The 15,625-nt window shown below is 36.5% G+C and overlaps 1 protein-coding gene across 1 annotated transcript; it reads left to right on the top strand.

Annotated features, from left to right (window-relative positions):
• On the top strand, positions 1 to 14,034 carry LOC117234276 (insulin-like growth factor-binding protein complex acid labile subunit). Its single transcript, XM_033495327.1, has 8 exons — positions 1 to 1,392; positions 4,459 to 4,627; positions 6,697 to 6,830; positions 7,270 to 7,531; positions 8,210 to 8,488; positions 9,027 to 9,272; positions 9,944 to 10,145; positions 13,079 to 14,034. The coding sequence occupies exons 1-8, from the start codon at positions 995 to 997 to the stop codon at positions 13,294 to 13,296; spliced, it is 1,908 nt and encodes a 635-aa protein (XP_033351218.1). The 5' UTR covers positions 1 to 994; the 3' UTR covers positions 13,297 to 14,034.
• The last annotated feature ends 1,591 nt before the right edge of the window (positions 14,035 to 15,625 follow it).

Raw genomic sequence — 15,625 nt, 5'->3', positions numbered from 1 at the left:
ACAAATAGATTGACGATTGCCGATAAAAAGATAGAAACGGATGGAAAGCGAGAGAAGGGGCAAAAGAGGAGAGACTCGAGTCGGTGTACACACATAATGTACGAGTCCTGAGAGGAGTCGGAGTCCCTCCCGGAGGCGCGGCGCCGCGCCGCGCCACGGCACGACGTTGTGACTATAAGTAAGTCTCGCGCGGCGCGCCGCGGCTTAATGCCGTTGCCGCGTTCGTGGCGCCAAGAGGAGGGCCCATTGGCGACGATAAGCCTCCTTCGTGTCCGGCACGAACGAGAAAAAGAAAGAGAGAAAAAACGGAGATAGATACACAGCAGTCAGCTTTCACCCGCGTTTCAGCAGTGAATATATATACCCCGTCGGGGTGTGGATCGGAACAGTGTAGATAATACGTAGCTGTCAGTCGTATCCGGCCAGTGTCAGTCTAGAGTTAGTGTCGGCGAACAGAGTGACCGAGTGTCGTTCGCGAGCCACTCAATAACACCTATCGGAAAGATAAACTTTCAACCCTTAAACGTTATCATTCGGAACTCGATGAGATCTGCTTCGTACGTTCTTTCTCACTTGCTATTCTAGATAAGTTATCCATGTTTTTTTTTTAATTCCATTTAAATTCGTATCACCACCGAATCGAGGTTTATGGTCGAAACAACTTTTTAATCCTCTTGCAAACGTACTCTTTGCTTCTACTTCAAGTGGATAATCCTTTTATCACCAAGTGATTGTAAAATTACTTGTGTCCTGTGATTCGCGTATTCTATTATTCGATAGTAATAGAAATCGGTGCAAGTGTCAGACATAGAGAGTAGTGACAAAGACAGAGAGGGAACAGTGAACCGAGAAGCAGTGGAAGGTGATTGATATCCAGGGGATACGCATGGTCCGTCCGGACCGGGGAAGATCACCTCTGTCGACGAGCACGGACCTTTCTACTGGCCCGTTTGGATGGTGATCAGCACGGAAGCGTTTTAACGTTCAAACAACCATGTCGGGGCTGCTTTACACGCTTTTAGGGTTGGCGGCTAGCTCGAGCCTTCATTGCGCTGTTCGCCGCGAGATAAGCCCATGCACCTGCCGACAGGAAGCGTTCTCCAGCACCGTTATCAACCCGGCGCAGGCTGCTGTCGCTGCTGTAGCCGCCGCGGCTGCTGCTACGACCGGTAACAATGCCGGTCACCATGGACACGGGGAACGGATCGAGGTCGTATGCGAACGGATGGACTCTTTCGAACAAGTGGCAGGGGCATTAAGGGGCAAATTCACCACCGAGCAACAGATTACTTTGCGTGTTTCTCATTCAAATCTCAGGGATATATCGCGGCATGATTTCAAAGAGCTGCGGATGTCCATTACGAAGCTCGAGCTGAATCACGATCGTCTAGGGTGAGTGTGTAAGTTTACGTGCATAAAATCGGGATTGTTTAATATCGTAGTTGTTTAGTTTAATTTCTTCTTTCTTTGCAAAGAAATCGTTATCTTGATGTGTATATAAATATCGTGCGTGTAATGTGTCTCTTTTTAATTATTCATAATTATTCGATTATCTTTTCTTGGTCTATTAGTTAGGTCAGGAATCGCGTGTTTGTGTTTCTTTTATCCGTGCAGGACTTTAGGGATTTTCCTTTCAGAAGCAAGCGTAGCTTGGTTTGCTCAGTTTGAAACAAAGTACCGATGTTTGTGATAAGAATGAACTCGGTATCGAGTTTCCGGTTTCAAGAAATTTTCCTCCCACATCTCATGAAAATTCCACGGGCTTTCACCAAAATGTTGATGAAGAAAATCGTGTGACGACGATAATGACTTGTGGATAAGTGATATCAGCCACGTTTACTCTAACTACGCGGGTACAGTGATCGAGCTACGATCGAGTTTCTGAATTTTTCCACTATTTCTTCTGGACATTATTTAAACCAATTTATTTATCTGCCCAATTTATTTCTTCCGTGAAAAATCGATTTTTCTAAAAATTCACAGTGGAGGTTCTAGCTGACAGAATGACATACATTCAAAGTATTATAATATTTAATTATTACTGATTTTTGAGAAGAAAACTTTATTTAACGAAATTAATTAATAAGAAGATTCGAATCGTTATTATAATGCAGGCTTTACGCATTCATGTTTAACTATGCGTTGTCTGACTATACTTCGCTTGTCTGACCATAAAGTTCCTCAATCACTGACGAAATGTTGTCAGAACTTTCGTAAGATATGAAATACAAACAGACTGTAGAAGAAGAAATTTGGAGCAGCATGTGTAATAGAAAAGACGAAAAGAAATTTATGACAAGTATTTGTACGCAAATGATTGTCATTCAGAACTTGTAGAAAAGCATGCGTGTGAATACATCGTATACATTGTCGATACGAATAACAATATCTTGGCAAAAGGTCATCGTCTGATGTTGCAAGTATTGAGTAAAGACATTTATACGTAACAAAGAAGAAATTCTAATTGATAAAATTATTTTTCAAACTGACAATTATACCGTAATGTTCGATGGCAAAAACCTTTTTGAGCCGTTTAAAGAAACGGATACAAAGTGTGTTGTGGAAAATGATGCGTTTCCAGATAAACGTGTAGAGTAACAGCAGTGTCCTTCAATTTATAATACATTGATTCTAATGTACTTGTACATTGCTGGAATGTATCTGGAGTAATTACTATAATCTTTGTCCTCGTTTATCTTCGGAAGATATTAGTTGCTTTTATATATTTTTACACGGCTGCTCAGATAGAATATTAAATAATACGACGATAGTGGAACGAGAGACAAAATTTTGAACATCTAGAAAGTGCTACATTGTGCGGAACGAATGCAACAACTTTTATTACGATCGACAAAACGACGAAATAATAAAACGACTATAAAAGGCGAAGGTAACATTCGAGCCTTTGTTGAAGATCCTTGAAAAAATAATTGCTTTATCGGGGAAAAAAAAGATATGAATTCATGCGTTAATATGGTAGATGAAGCTTGATCGATCGTTAATTACAAATTTACCGATTAAGTATAAACGTATCAAGAATCGCGAGAATTTCCTCGTTTCTAGATAAATATCGTCGTTTTGTTTTCTCGAACGGGCACAAAGGACGGACACTGGTCTTCCTTGATTATCCTGATACACGGTGATACTTGCCAGATGAGAGAAAACGAAAAGTCCTTGACGGACGAACAATCATCGAGAATGCGTCGTCGTTACCCGCGAAAGATAGAAAAAGAGGCAGAGCTACGGGCACGAGAATGAAATCTTAATCGTGCCCGACCTTTTCGAACGAGTTATCAACAAGAAGCCCTCCGCTTATCGTCTCGGAATAATTAAATAACGAAATGCTGTGAGCCAACATTATGTGAATAATTAAACGATAATGACCGTGTTTCGCCTATGTTTTACAATTGAACAATTTCATTGGTCCACTCTTTGTAAACTCGCCTACTTCGATAAAGATTTGCGCAACTCTAGAGACACGACTATACAAGTTGCATGAGAAAAGAGAAAGAAGAAAAAGGAACTTCTATAAAATGGAGGCAACCGAGAGACAGTCCATCTTTAGCTTTAATTGACAAAATTTTCCCTACAATAGGTTTTTAAATGAACTGATGTATTTCTTTTTATCATATAAATGATATTTTCGAAATGTGAGTGAAAAATGAAATTAATATTACAAACAATTTTAATTCTAATTTATTTTATCGGAGTTTCATGAAAGTGATGATACGTAACGTGGAAAAATTGTATAACACGAGGAAAATGTAAGTTTCAGTTCTACGTCACTTATAATAGAAATTAGTGGAAATAAGAACGACGAAACGGTTCCAGTTATAAGAACGTTTACACTTTGTACTTGATATAAGTCGTAAGTTAATTCTTCCTGCCCTTAACCCGACTATCACGGGAAGATTTAGACCCACTTCGTTGGTCCGTGACTAGGACAATAAGCGATAACTTCGTTTCACTCGAGATAATTGAGGATTGATTGTGTATCGCTTGCTAGCCATGTGTTTACAAGGGCCACAAGTTACTCAGTTTTTGGTCGTCTTCGTACGGAGATAACGCACTATCGTGAGATGACATTCCAAATTTCTCGAGGGCAACAAGATGTATCACCTCTTTTTCATATTCAGATCTTAATTATCTTTAGATATGTGACATGTCATATGAGACATGTCAAGCAAATGTTTGTACTATTGAACGAAAACAATGAATATTTTTTTTTCTTAAATAAATAATCTGCAAATTGATCGAATTTTCATTTCGCTCGATTTAATTCCAAAGTGATGTGTATTTCTTAAATTGTTTAATTTTCTTATTTGCATCTCACGAAAAATCTGTATATCTTATCGTCGCGAAATATCTTCAACATCTTAATTATAAAAGTAAAGATCTTAATTTGTAATGGACCTATGCTCGAATAATAGAATTAAAAAGCGACTTCATATTTTGTAGGTTCGTAGACGGCGAAGTTTTCGCGGGGTTGGGAAGAACGCAATATCTTAGTCTCGCGGATAACGAAGTACCATCTATACCGAGACATATTCTGTCGCATCTCTCATTGCTGAGGACCCTAGATCTCAGCAGAAATCGGATAAGCCGTATAGACTCGGATGACTTTAAGGTATGCATGCGTACATATAAGAATCTGTTTGCATCATTTATTAGTTTTCTTCCTCGCGAGTGAATATGTACATACTATGTCGAGACACGTGTTCAGGAATCGAAGCTTGTATTTCTTGTGCAACTCACGAATGCGCGAGAAGTTTGAATCATTTATCGCAAAGTGTCTTCTAACGATTTACGCGAGAATACTAAACACGTGGATACGATCCCCTAACATATCGATCGTAGTGCGTAAACACGAAGCTTCGTTTATATGCATCTCTTATTTTCCCAGTGTTTTATGCAAATATACTGCCACGTGCATAAGAAAAAGTAAACGAAAAAAAGAAAACGGGTTCATCAGCAATGGTATTTAGCATCGATTGTATGAAACAGTTTATAAACAGGAAGAACATAAACGCATCATTAAATGACGAACAGTTTACAAGATTTGATGTAACCTCTGTTGACCGTGTTAACACCGAATTCTGTTCAGATATTTCATTTATCGAACTGGATAAATCTGATCTTATTTGCAACGAATAGTATCCAATGTTTTGCATATTCATCTCTTACGATTCCTGTTTACAATGAAACTTTTACGTATACTGTTACATAGTACTCTAATGTGATTCAATGAAACGAATAAATAAATTATGTGGAAATCGTTTGAGACTGGCGCGTGGATTATTTACGTGAAGTTATACGTAAAGCATCCAATTAAACATCTATTTTACAGTTTCGTTCGCTTATTTTTCTATACTACTTTGTTTTCTTTTTCTTTTTACTGCTATATCAATCATGTCTATTAAATCAACACACCGTAAGGACAATATATTCTAAGCACGTTTTGCATATTACGCGTGACTTCACGATGTATTTGTAGCCGGCGCGACGTATGAACGAACAATTCATCTCGAAGAGAGGAAGACAGCTAGTAGAGAGCTTGGTGGGGTTCCCCTGGCGCTTGTCGCGCACGTGACCGGCCACGTGCAGAGAATTGTCCGCCAATCGTTCCTCAAACGATTCGTGCTACTTATGGGAATATATATTTTTCTTTTTTTTTTTTTTTACCACTGCCTCGTGTTACTTATCACACGATTTGCGAGTTAAAGAACAATAGAAATATGCAAAAATCTTGTACACGTACTTTTTTTCAATCTCACTCTATTTCGCGATTTTGTGAAATAGGTCGATAATTGCAAATATCCCATGTCAAAGAGACAGTTTCAGTTGCTTAGACGAGACACTCGTTGATAAAACAGAATCAGTTATGTATATTTAAATAGTAGATTAACTAACTCTACGAGAGATTAACCCTCCGGCGCTCTTTGATTCATTTTCGATCGAATCTTAAGTTCGAAGATCACAGCAGGGTTAACACTCGTATCGTAAAGTTTTAATTGCATGGTTAAGAAACGAATTAATATGTGCTAATTGCAAGCGTCTATTCCGAAGTAACTAGAAATAAAATACGTTTGAAACGACGCTTACTCATACGCTTTCTAGTAAATTAAATATTGTAATATTATATCGTATATATGTAAACAAGGGAAAAACGGGCAAGTTTGATGTAACAATACCGTCTATGTGATGAATTATCGGAGAAAAATGTTTATCGCGTGACTGTTGTAAACAGCTGTTGATTCGGATCAATTGGTTTCAGTAAACGCGGATCGCAAACATCTCGGATTCTCATTGGAACATGAACGTCTAGCATGATTCAAAAAATTCTTGCTGTTTAACAATGTTGCTTCAGTATGTAATCCGCGAATACTTATCGTGTAGCCGTCACTCTTGATTAAACGTTGCGCGTTCTCGTATTTAATCACGTTTGTCGACGCTGCTGAATACAATCTCTTTAAATCGCTGTTTCATTTCTATTTCCTTCTTCCTTTTACATTTTTCTTTCTCTTTTATTTTCTTGTTTCTTTTTTTCTTTTTTCTTTTTTTTTTTTTTATCTAAACTAAACGATGAATTTATTTTATATAAGATAATGCACATGTAAATATAGCTTAAACCTACATAATTTCTATTGTTTTAACACATGTATTCTTAAAATGCACATTTTACCTTATCATTTTCAGTACAACCCGACATTACAGCATCTCCTGTTGGCCGGAAATGCGATTTCAGAAATGGTGCCAGGCTCGTTGCCACCATTAGTGAAGCACCTACACGTTGGCCGCAATCAGTTACAAAGCCTGAATCGAACGTTACGGTAAGACACTTTCTTGATTACCGAAAATATACGTCCATTCACGAACCTCCTAGAACGTATCGGACATCCTGTTTACCATTCCAACAGTGGCTCTTACTTAATTGGCTCTATTCATCGTTGATGCAACGAGCAGCTCCTCGGACTCGGCCGAATGATTAAGCAAACGTGCACGCAGATTATATGCAAAGGAGAGAACAATTAAGCTTGCGATCTAGTCACGTGTTCGAGAACCGTTTCTTTCCTTTTCTTTTCTCTTTTGTGAAATTTAAATTGGGTCCATAAAAAAGAAAGAGAAAATAAAAGAGGAAACAGAAGTATAGAAGAAAAACGAAGAAATTTTTGGTTCGTTCATTCGATGAAACAAGCAAAGATTTGTTCTTTTTGGATTTTATCGGAACGAGAGCATCGTCGCCATCCACATGACTTAATCTTGTTTCAGAGATTTGAATCAGTTGGAGTGGTTGCTAATTAACGCCAACGAGCTCACGTCTTTAGATGGCGAGCTACCGTCTTCTGGCCATAACCTGAAGATGCTCTACGCCGTGGACAATAAATTAACTCACTTGCCAGCAGAATTTCGCTACTTACATCGTTTAGAAAGTCTCTATCTTCAGCACAATAAGATTCGCAGTCTCGATGGCACGCTGCAAAAGGCTCGTAGATTGAAGTTTCTCGAACTTTCGTACAACGATCTGCAAGAGGTAATCGATGATCGAATATAACAAATAACAAATAACTAACTTTCTTACTCAATAGAAGAGAATTATTAAATATACAAGATTACCAATACTTTAGATTGTCCTCCCTTCTAAAAATGTAAAGAATGCACGTTTTGATCCGACCTAGAACATCGTGTAATAGCTGGTTTTATTTCGGTTTATTGAAACGATTCAAAATACTTTATTAAATATCATCTGCAAATATGATGTGCTGATATCTACGTAACGGTGGCCTGTACAACATTCAGATACTCGTATGAAGTGCAAGTGCATGATCACGATGTATGATAACGCGTGGAGGCGTTCGTTCAATGTTCCGTACATTAAGTCGATTACTACATCCTAATGTGATTATTATGTCGTACGCTTCCGTTTCGCGGATTAAATTTTTATTACGATGGACGGTTAGCATGCGATGGTCTTAGTCGTAATTGGACGATTTGATCGACTTCTTGAATCGTCCGCAAAGGTTTCACTCTTAGCTGTTACTTGTTATTTCACGAATTAAAGCCGACCGTGTTATTTTAGAAGAAACCTGTTTCGTCTATTAAACTGATACAGTGAAATAATTAATATTATATCCAACAAAGAGAATGTAGTAATTAACGATACTTTTAATAGACAGATAATATGAAATATCATCAAAACCTTTGTTCTTAGTTAACGGAAGAAGATTTCCTAGAAGCAGAGATGTTAGAAGATCTAGAGCTCGGACACAATTCCTTAAAATCGTTGGGTAGCGCGGGTAATGGTAATGGCGACGGAAACGGGGGCAACAGTGTCCTTTACCCTCTCAGGTCTCTCAAGTGTTTAAACTTGACGCACAACGAGCTTCGCGAGTTCTCATTCGCGTCACTTCGTGGCCTGCGCGAGCTACGATTGCTCGATCTCTCGAACAACAGAATCGCGCGACTCCACAGAGGAAGAACGCCGTCAGAGGTACGCACCTAATATCCGGACTAATTTACTTCTACCACATACGCAATGAACTATTGCAAAACCTAAAGTATATGTACATTTTTATATAGAGGAACGTTCAACGATTTTTGATATTCTACATTAAGATGAAAAATTGTTTATATTATAGAATTAATTTTTTGCTTATGAAGATGTTTACACGTTATATCGCTAGTTAAATATTTTATTCCTTCCAAGGAAATTATAATTTTACATAAATATTTTAATTTGTTCAAGTGTACATTCGATAACTACATTGATAGTTCTCATTGATCATGTATGCAAATACGTCATGCTCAAATGAATAAAAAAAGGTACTCTTATATAAGATTACATCGCAAATAATACATATTTTTAAATTCAAATGAGTATTTTTAAAGTCGTATTTCAAAGTATTCGATCATTTGAATATGTAAGAGAAGTTTGTTCCTCTTATATTTACAGAATTTAGTAGAAGAAGATCGTTTCTCTTATATTTACAGAACTTAGTAGAAGAAGTTCGTTCCTCTTATATTTACAGAATTTAGTAGAAGAGGAAGGGGAAGAAACGGCGGGCGGAAATATTCAAGATATGCAACTGCAGCACAACGAGCTTCGAAGCTTGGACGGCTCGTTATTCCTTGGAATGAAGGAATTACAGAAGCTGAATCTCAGTTACAACGCTTTAGGACCGACGATTGGACAGCGTGATCTACGAGGCCTCGATGGTCTCAAAGTCCTCGATCTCTCTCACAACGAGCTTACTACACTCGAAGATACGTCAGAGGTATAATATGCGTGAAATTTATTCAAACGTATGTCGTGTTTAATCGAATGATCATTCTACCGTGAAGATTTTACGTCTATCTGATTCGTTTAGATACGAGAATATCGAGCCATTAAAGACGTAAGAAAGTATTTTCCATAAAATTTATGGTAAAATAAAACTCGCGAATGATCTTTAATTAAAAGCTATGGAAATCACCTCCATCAATAATATCACACTATAATTAAGAAAATATCAAATTCTATTTAAAAAAATCTTCCCAAATATTTTTGAATCTATATTTATTAGAAACCTTCAAAAGGTTATTATTAAAGATATAAAATATCTGTAGTTCCGATATCATTTTTCCTTTTACAACGAACACTAAAATCACTTCCATCAATATTGTCATGTTATAATGAAAAAAGTATAATATTCTTTCTTTTCAATGTTCGTCTATAAAGATTATTTATATTTTATTTTATTTCATTTTATTTTATTTTTATTTTATAAGGATGTTATTTAGAACATGATTTTTCTCTTTCGATCAAACAATCTTTGCACAAAAATAATTTATTTATATCTTCAATTTTTTATATATGTATTCCAAACAAATTAAACATATCTTGTAATAATACCTCGGGAAAAATCTTTGTTCATCACAATATCTTTCGATGATGATTTTTTTATAGACGTGGCTTCCTTCCCTGGAGGAATTAAACGCATCGCACAATCGTCTGGTAACATTGTCCGAGAGAGACTTCCGTGGATTTCCTGTTCTCTGCTGGGCAGATGTGAGCGCGAATCGGATACGTACTCTGATGCCGGAACTCGTGGCGAACACACGTTGCACCGTTCACGGTGTGCCTGACGTGCTTCGCATATATCTTCAAGGTAAGATTAAACGTATCCGTTATCAGTGTTATCGAATATTATGCCATCGTTCAAGCTTGAGCAAATTTGCACTAATTTCATCGATCTATTGCCTCGATATGCTTAATTCAAACAAATTACTAAATAGGTACAAAAATATTTGTGCAGATTAATAGGAAAAAATTCAAGTAGTGTGAATTTTTCTTGAAAATTCTATAATCTTACACATCCAGTTAATATAAAAGAGTTTTAGTTGCATCTAATTTGGCATTTAATAGTTTCGATTAACAATACGATTTATTTGTAACCAATACTTATTTACAAAATAATTTATCACAGATAAAAACGAATAATAGTCACAAGGAAATTTTAACTGTAAGGAGAATGCGGAAGAGCTTTTCTGACGAGTAAAGAAAGTATATTGTCCTTGCCTGTAAAAAATATTTGCATCAACAGTTTGGACAACTTAAGAGAAAATTGTAATTATCAATGAATATTTGAGTTTAAGCCTTAAACTAATGTATTCCGATTACATGGGGATTGTAATGACACCGCAATTGTCATACTTTTTTTCTTCTTTGCGAAATATTATGACTTCGATCAGAATTTATTTGTAACACAAAACCACGCGAACTATTTCCTACTTAATCTAATATTTCCAATCGATGATAAGGTTAAAGGCGAAACTTCATTTAATGAAAGATCAGTGCGCCGTTTCTTTAATGAAGCGCGAACAACAGTAGATAAAAGACCAGAATTTTCTAGATTGCGCAAAGAGCAAAATCGATAAATACAGGTATTTTTGATTTTACAAACGCACCATTTAGGGATATGAACTTTGATGAAAAGAATGATGTATCTGTTAATGATCATTCTTCGTGAAATATGTCTAATAAAATATTTCTAGTTCCGATTAAAATGAAGATCTCATTGAACAAAGTTGAAGATTTTCATTCTATTTTAATCTCTGAGGCAAAGATACAAAATACATAATTCCGCCGACAGATCAACAAAGATGGTATAATCTGTAAAATTCGAAAAATTATAAACATATCATGAGAAGATTATGGATGTTTATGCACTTATGGAAAATTTTATTGCATGAAAACATATAGAGTGCACATAATATACTTAAGATATAGTATCCGGTAAATGTTATAACAAGATGTAATACTATGTTATAACTTATAACTAGACTGCAGATTTTTATGTATTCGTGGAAAAGTTGGAGATGTAGGAATTTACAGAATGCACATAAAATATGCAAAAGGTATCTAAAGTAGAGTATTCGTTATAATATTTAACAGATGAAACAATTCCTTCTTTCGTTTCTTCGGTTGTCTTCGTATATAATTGAATTTTATAACATCTCCTGGAGGATGAGACAAATCCCGATTTAGCTATCTCAAAAATATAAGCAAATTCGTATAAACGCTCGTGATCTAGTTAAAAGCTCGAAACCAAAAAAAAAAAGAAACAATATAATGTAATATAACATGAATTTCTTATTAATAACCGTTATGCGCAAATACGCGTAATCGTCTGGTTCGTGCAACGACGAGTCATCCGATCGTACGATACGAACGGTCATTCGATTTTGCTTTCCACCCTCGCAAAAGGATAACGTCTTTGTGGAACGCAGACGCGTTGAATGGGCGCCAGTGCGTAATTAATAAATACATCGTTAAGTGTCGCGAGGCCAAGCGTTATGGAAGATGAAACGAGACAGAAAGAGGGAACGGGTCATGAGAATGGCCGGTGGCGGCAGAAAATAAATTATTACTTGATAATAGCGTGGCTCCGTTCGGCTTCAGAGCTGTACATTATTTTGTTATAAGTTACATTTCACGTGATAACCTCCGTCGTGGCGCCATCTCGTATTATTTATTGTATACCGAAGACGGATTGTTAGCTGTTGTTATTGTTAAATATATGTGGGTTTTCATGGTACGGTTATCGTCGTTCAATCCTGTTATCTCGGTTAGCTTCGTTATTTCTCGGTCTCTCTTTTCGTTCACACTTTCATTGAACGACTATTCCCTCTACATATGAAAATCTCCGATTAACGACAATTCCGTTGCCCCCTGTCATTATTATCGGATTCGCGACACACGATCATATGTTTACGAAGCCTTTCGCGACCGATACGAACTCGGTCATCGAGATGCAAGCAAACATTTTCTATATCTTAGTCAACAATCCGTCTGCAAAAGTTTTTTGGTAGACTTCGAGAAACTGATCTGATGATCAACGATGGGTATTTAAATCATAACACTTTGCCGTCCACGTAAATTTACTAGTAACTTTAACAAGTAACCGGCATTTTTTGATAAAAGCATACTAAACTGTCGTAAACTTTACGTAAAGAGTCGACTTGCACGTGACACGAACGTGATGTCACCGGACACTAACATTTGGCCTGCACTTGTCAACACGTTGGTGCCACCGAACGTGATAGTGTTAACTTAAGAGAGATTCGATGTTTTTCAAATTACTTCGAATGTGATTCGATATTTGATTTTCTTGAAAATCCTATAGGTCTCGAATGTCTTCAAAGTTTCGATAACTTTCATAATCTTCATTTATTACGATATCCCATATGAAATATTAAAAATATAAAAGTTGTAAAAAATAGGATATCGAACAACACCCTTTCAACGACTTTCAGCGTTTCCAAGACTGTAGACCTACCAAATCTACCTATTTAAGAATTAAGTTATAAGAATTTTTCATGTAATCGTACGTGTAATTCGCCACATACAATGTGTCTTAGAGCACATCGCTAATCGTGATGTCATAGTTGTACGACTTTTACTGCTTGGAAAGTGTGTTCACTCACGCATGCCAGCCAGACGCCTATCTAACTTCTTGCTTATCTGCCTTTGATACACGTCACAGAATAAAAAAGAGAAGAGTTTCCCCTTTGCGATCTTCCGATGTTTTTTTGCTTGCAGATAATCCGGTGTTGTGCGATCCTGGACTAGCAGACTTGACCGTGGCTTTCGAAGTCAATCACGCGAAAGTCTATGGTGTGGCCAATAATTGTCCAACGACCGTTGCAACTCCCACCGAGCAAACGTCGCCGCTTCCGCCGTTACCACCGACGCTGTTATTGGCCGCCGCCGCGGCTGCTTCCGGAGGAAATGTTTCTTTCGCCGCGACCCTCGAGTAGTCCATTAGAAGTAGAATGAGAATCGTAGGACGCAATCGATGGGCAAAAGAAAGTTCGAACGGAAACGAAGAAGAAGAAGGAAGAAACGGTCGAGAGGAAGAATTTATTCGATTCGTGGTCGCCCGTTTACACATGTAATGCAAACGATGATAGACATACGTGAGATGGACACGGTGACGTTGAAAAGCCCGTTCTATTGATCATTGTGATAAAACAGAAGTGTAAAGAAACGGGCGGTGTGAATCTTGGTATAGCCTCGCTTTCAAGTTCGACACGGGCGTTTTAGTTCGTTTAATCTAATCCGCTTGCGTGTATTTCTTGGAAGCATCCAAATAAAAAAAAGCATTGTATAATAATAATAGGATAACACACACACACACACATATAAATATACACGCATACATACTCACACACATTCAAGGAAATCACGAACACTGACGAGACATCTTATACGTCGTACGCGACTAATCCCATAATCGACAGCTGACAACCGTTCACGATCAGACGTCGGTCTAATCGATAGATGTGTACTGCATTTGCTGTAGTAATTATTACGTAACGAGAGATATATATTTATTTTAGCGAGTTTCCAACACATATCATGAGAGGTATGTTTCCTTTTATCAGAACGGAACGATTTGCCACATTTTAGTGTTAGCTACGTGGAACAGTGGAGCACGAAGACTCGAAAACGAACTCCAACGTGTCCAAGAAAAGCAAAAAAGAAAAGAAAAAAAAGATGTTATATACTCACGCGAGCGTAAGCTGAAAGAGTTGATGAATATCACCTTTGTCTAAGTCGAGGTCCAGAAACAACTTGTTTAAGTTTCTGTTTTATAATAGGTGACATTATTACGCTGTAAATAGTCATTAATTCCGTTACTTCTTTAATACCATGCACCTTGTTTGCGGTAGAGTTAGGCGATTCTTCGAGCGTCCATTTCAAATTCCAATTTGCGTCGTATTATTTAGGATTTTCGTCTACTTCTTTTATTGTATTAATATCTTGAAATAATTATATATATATATAATTTATATATATATAATATATTATATACATGTGTGTGTATATATATATATATACACACACACACCAAGCTTTCGGGATCGATTAATTAAATTACCTTTTAATCGAGCTCGAAACCATCATCATTTAATCATTCATACTTCAAAGTATTATCCGTAACGCTTATGCGATGTATCGTGTATCATGATTTTTCGTGCTCCCATTGCCTTAGATTATTCATTAATAACATCGGTTGATACGAGTAATATCTAGTATGCCATTACATTGTGTAAGATAATACGTAGAATCTTCGTTGACGCATTCAGTATAATAATTGAATATTTATTTTCTGTTAAGCAAAAATATAAAATTTTTAATTAAATATAATAAACAGAGATTTGCTAGGCATTAATCGTATCGAACCCGATCGAACACAGACAACGTGAATACGGCTAGTGTACATCATAGTAATGCATCGATTCCCATCGTCAACGTTTCGATCTTTAATTAAATTCCTGAATGACCGAGTAAATGAACGATCGGGCGGGTCAATAGTGTAAGTGAAATCTGTTAACTGACGTTGTGTACGCGATATGGGCTGATTGGCAGTGGGCGATCAATTGACTCTCTCGTTAACTCTTGCCAATAGGGATGAATTGTTATCAACGTGCTTCTACGCATACATAATAAATTGGCCCTTTCCATGTACGAGTAAGACGCGTAAATATCCCGTAAGTAGCTATGTTAACATCAAAATTGAATGTAAAATACATTAAATAGTGAAAAATTTAATTTTCCGGACGAGTGGTGAAAAAATTGAATTCAACAAATTTCAATCGATCTAAATCGTTTGAACACTAATTTTGATGCGATTTAACGGTCCAACGCATAATTGTATATTCAAATAAAAACAAAATCATGAAAAATTGAAAATTTCAGAATTTTTTCCAGTATAAACAAAACAATAATATCGTTAAAGGTTTATTCATAATGTCATATGTTCGTCTCTTTTGTTTTGAAATGATCAATAGGTTTTATACGAAATATAATTTGATTTTGTCTGTTGCATAGAAACGAGTTTTTAACATATCGACAAGAAAACAGTTGTTAATATCGACTGCTAGCTTCAATAGCTAGGACTTGAAATCGAAATAATTTAATAATAAAATATTTTTTAAATAAGAGAATTTTAGAGACGGCAAGAGGTAAAAATTAAATAATCGAGTATTAGATAATATTTATAACAGATCGTTGATAACTAGATAAATAAATATATATTTACAATTTAGTAAAATTAACAATTTTAAATAAACTTAACCACTC

This window comes from Bombus vosnesenskii, unplaced genomic scaffold (genome assembly GCF_011952255.1).
Source record: "Bombus vosnesenskii isolate JDL3184/JDL3185 unplaced genomic scaffold, Bvos_JDL3184-5_v1.1 scf7180000013304, whole genome shotgun sequence".
Classification (NCBI taxonomy): Eukaryota; Metazoa; Arthropoda; class Insecta; order Hymenoptera; family Apidae; genus Bombus; species Bombus vosnesenskii.
The sequence above is the reverse complement of the archived record's forward strand: the minus strand, read 5'-3'. Positions and strand labels throughout refer to the sequence as shown.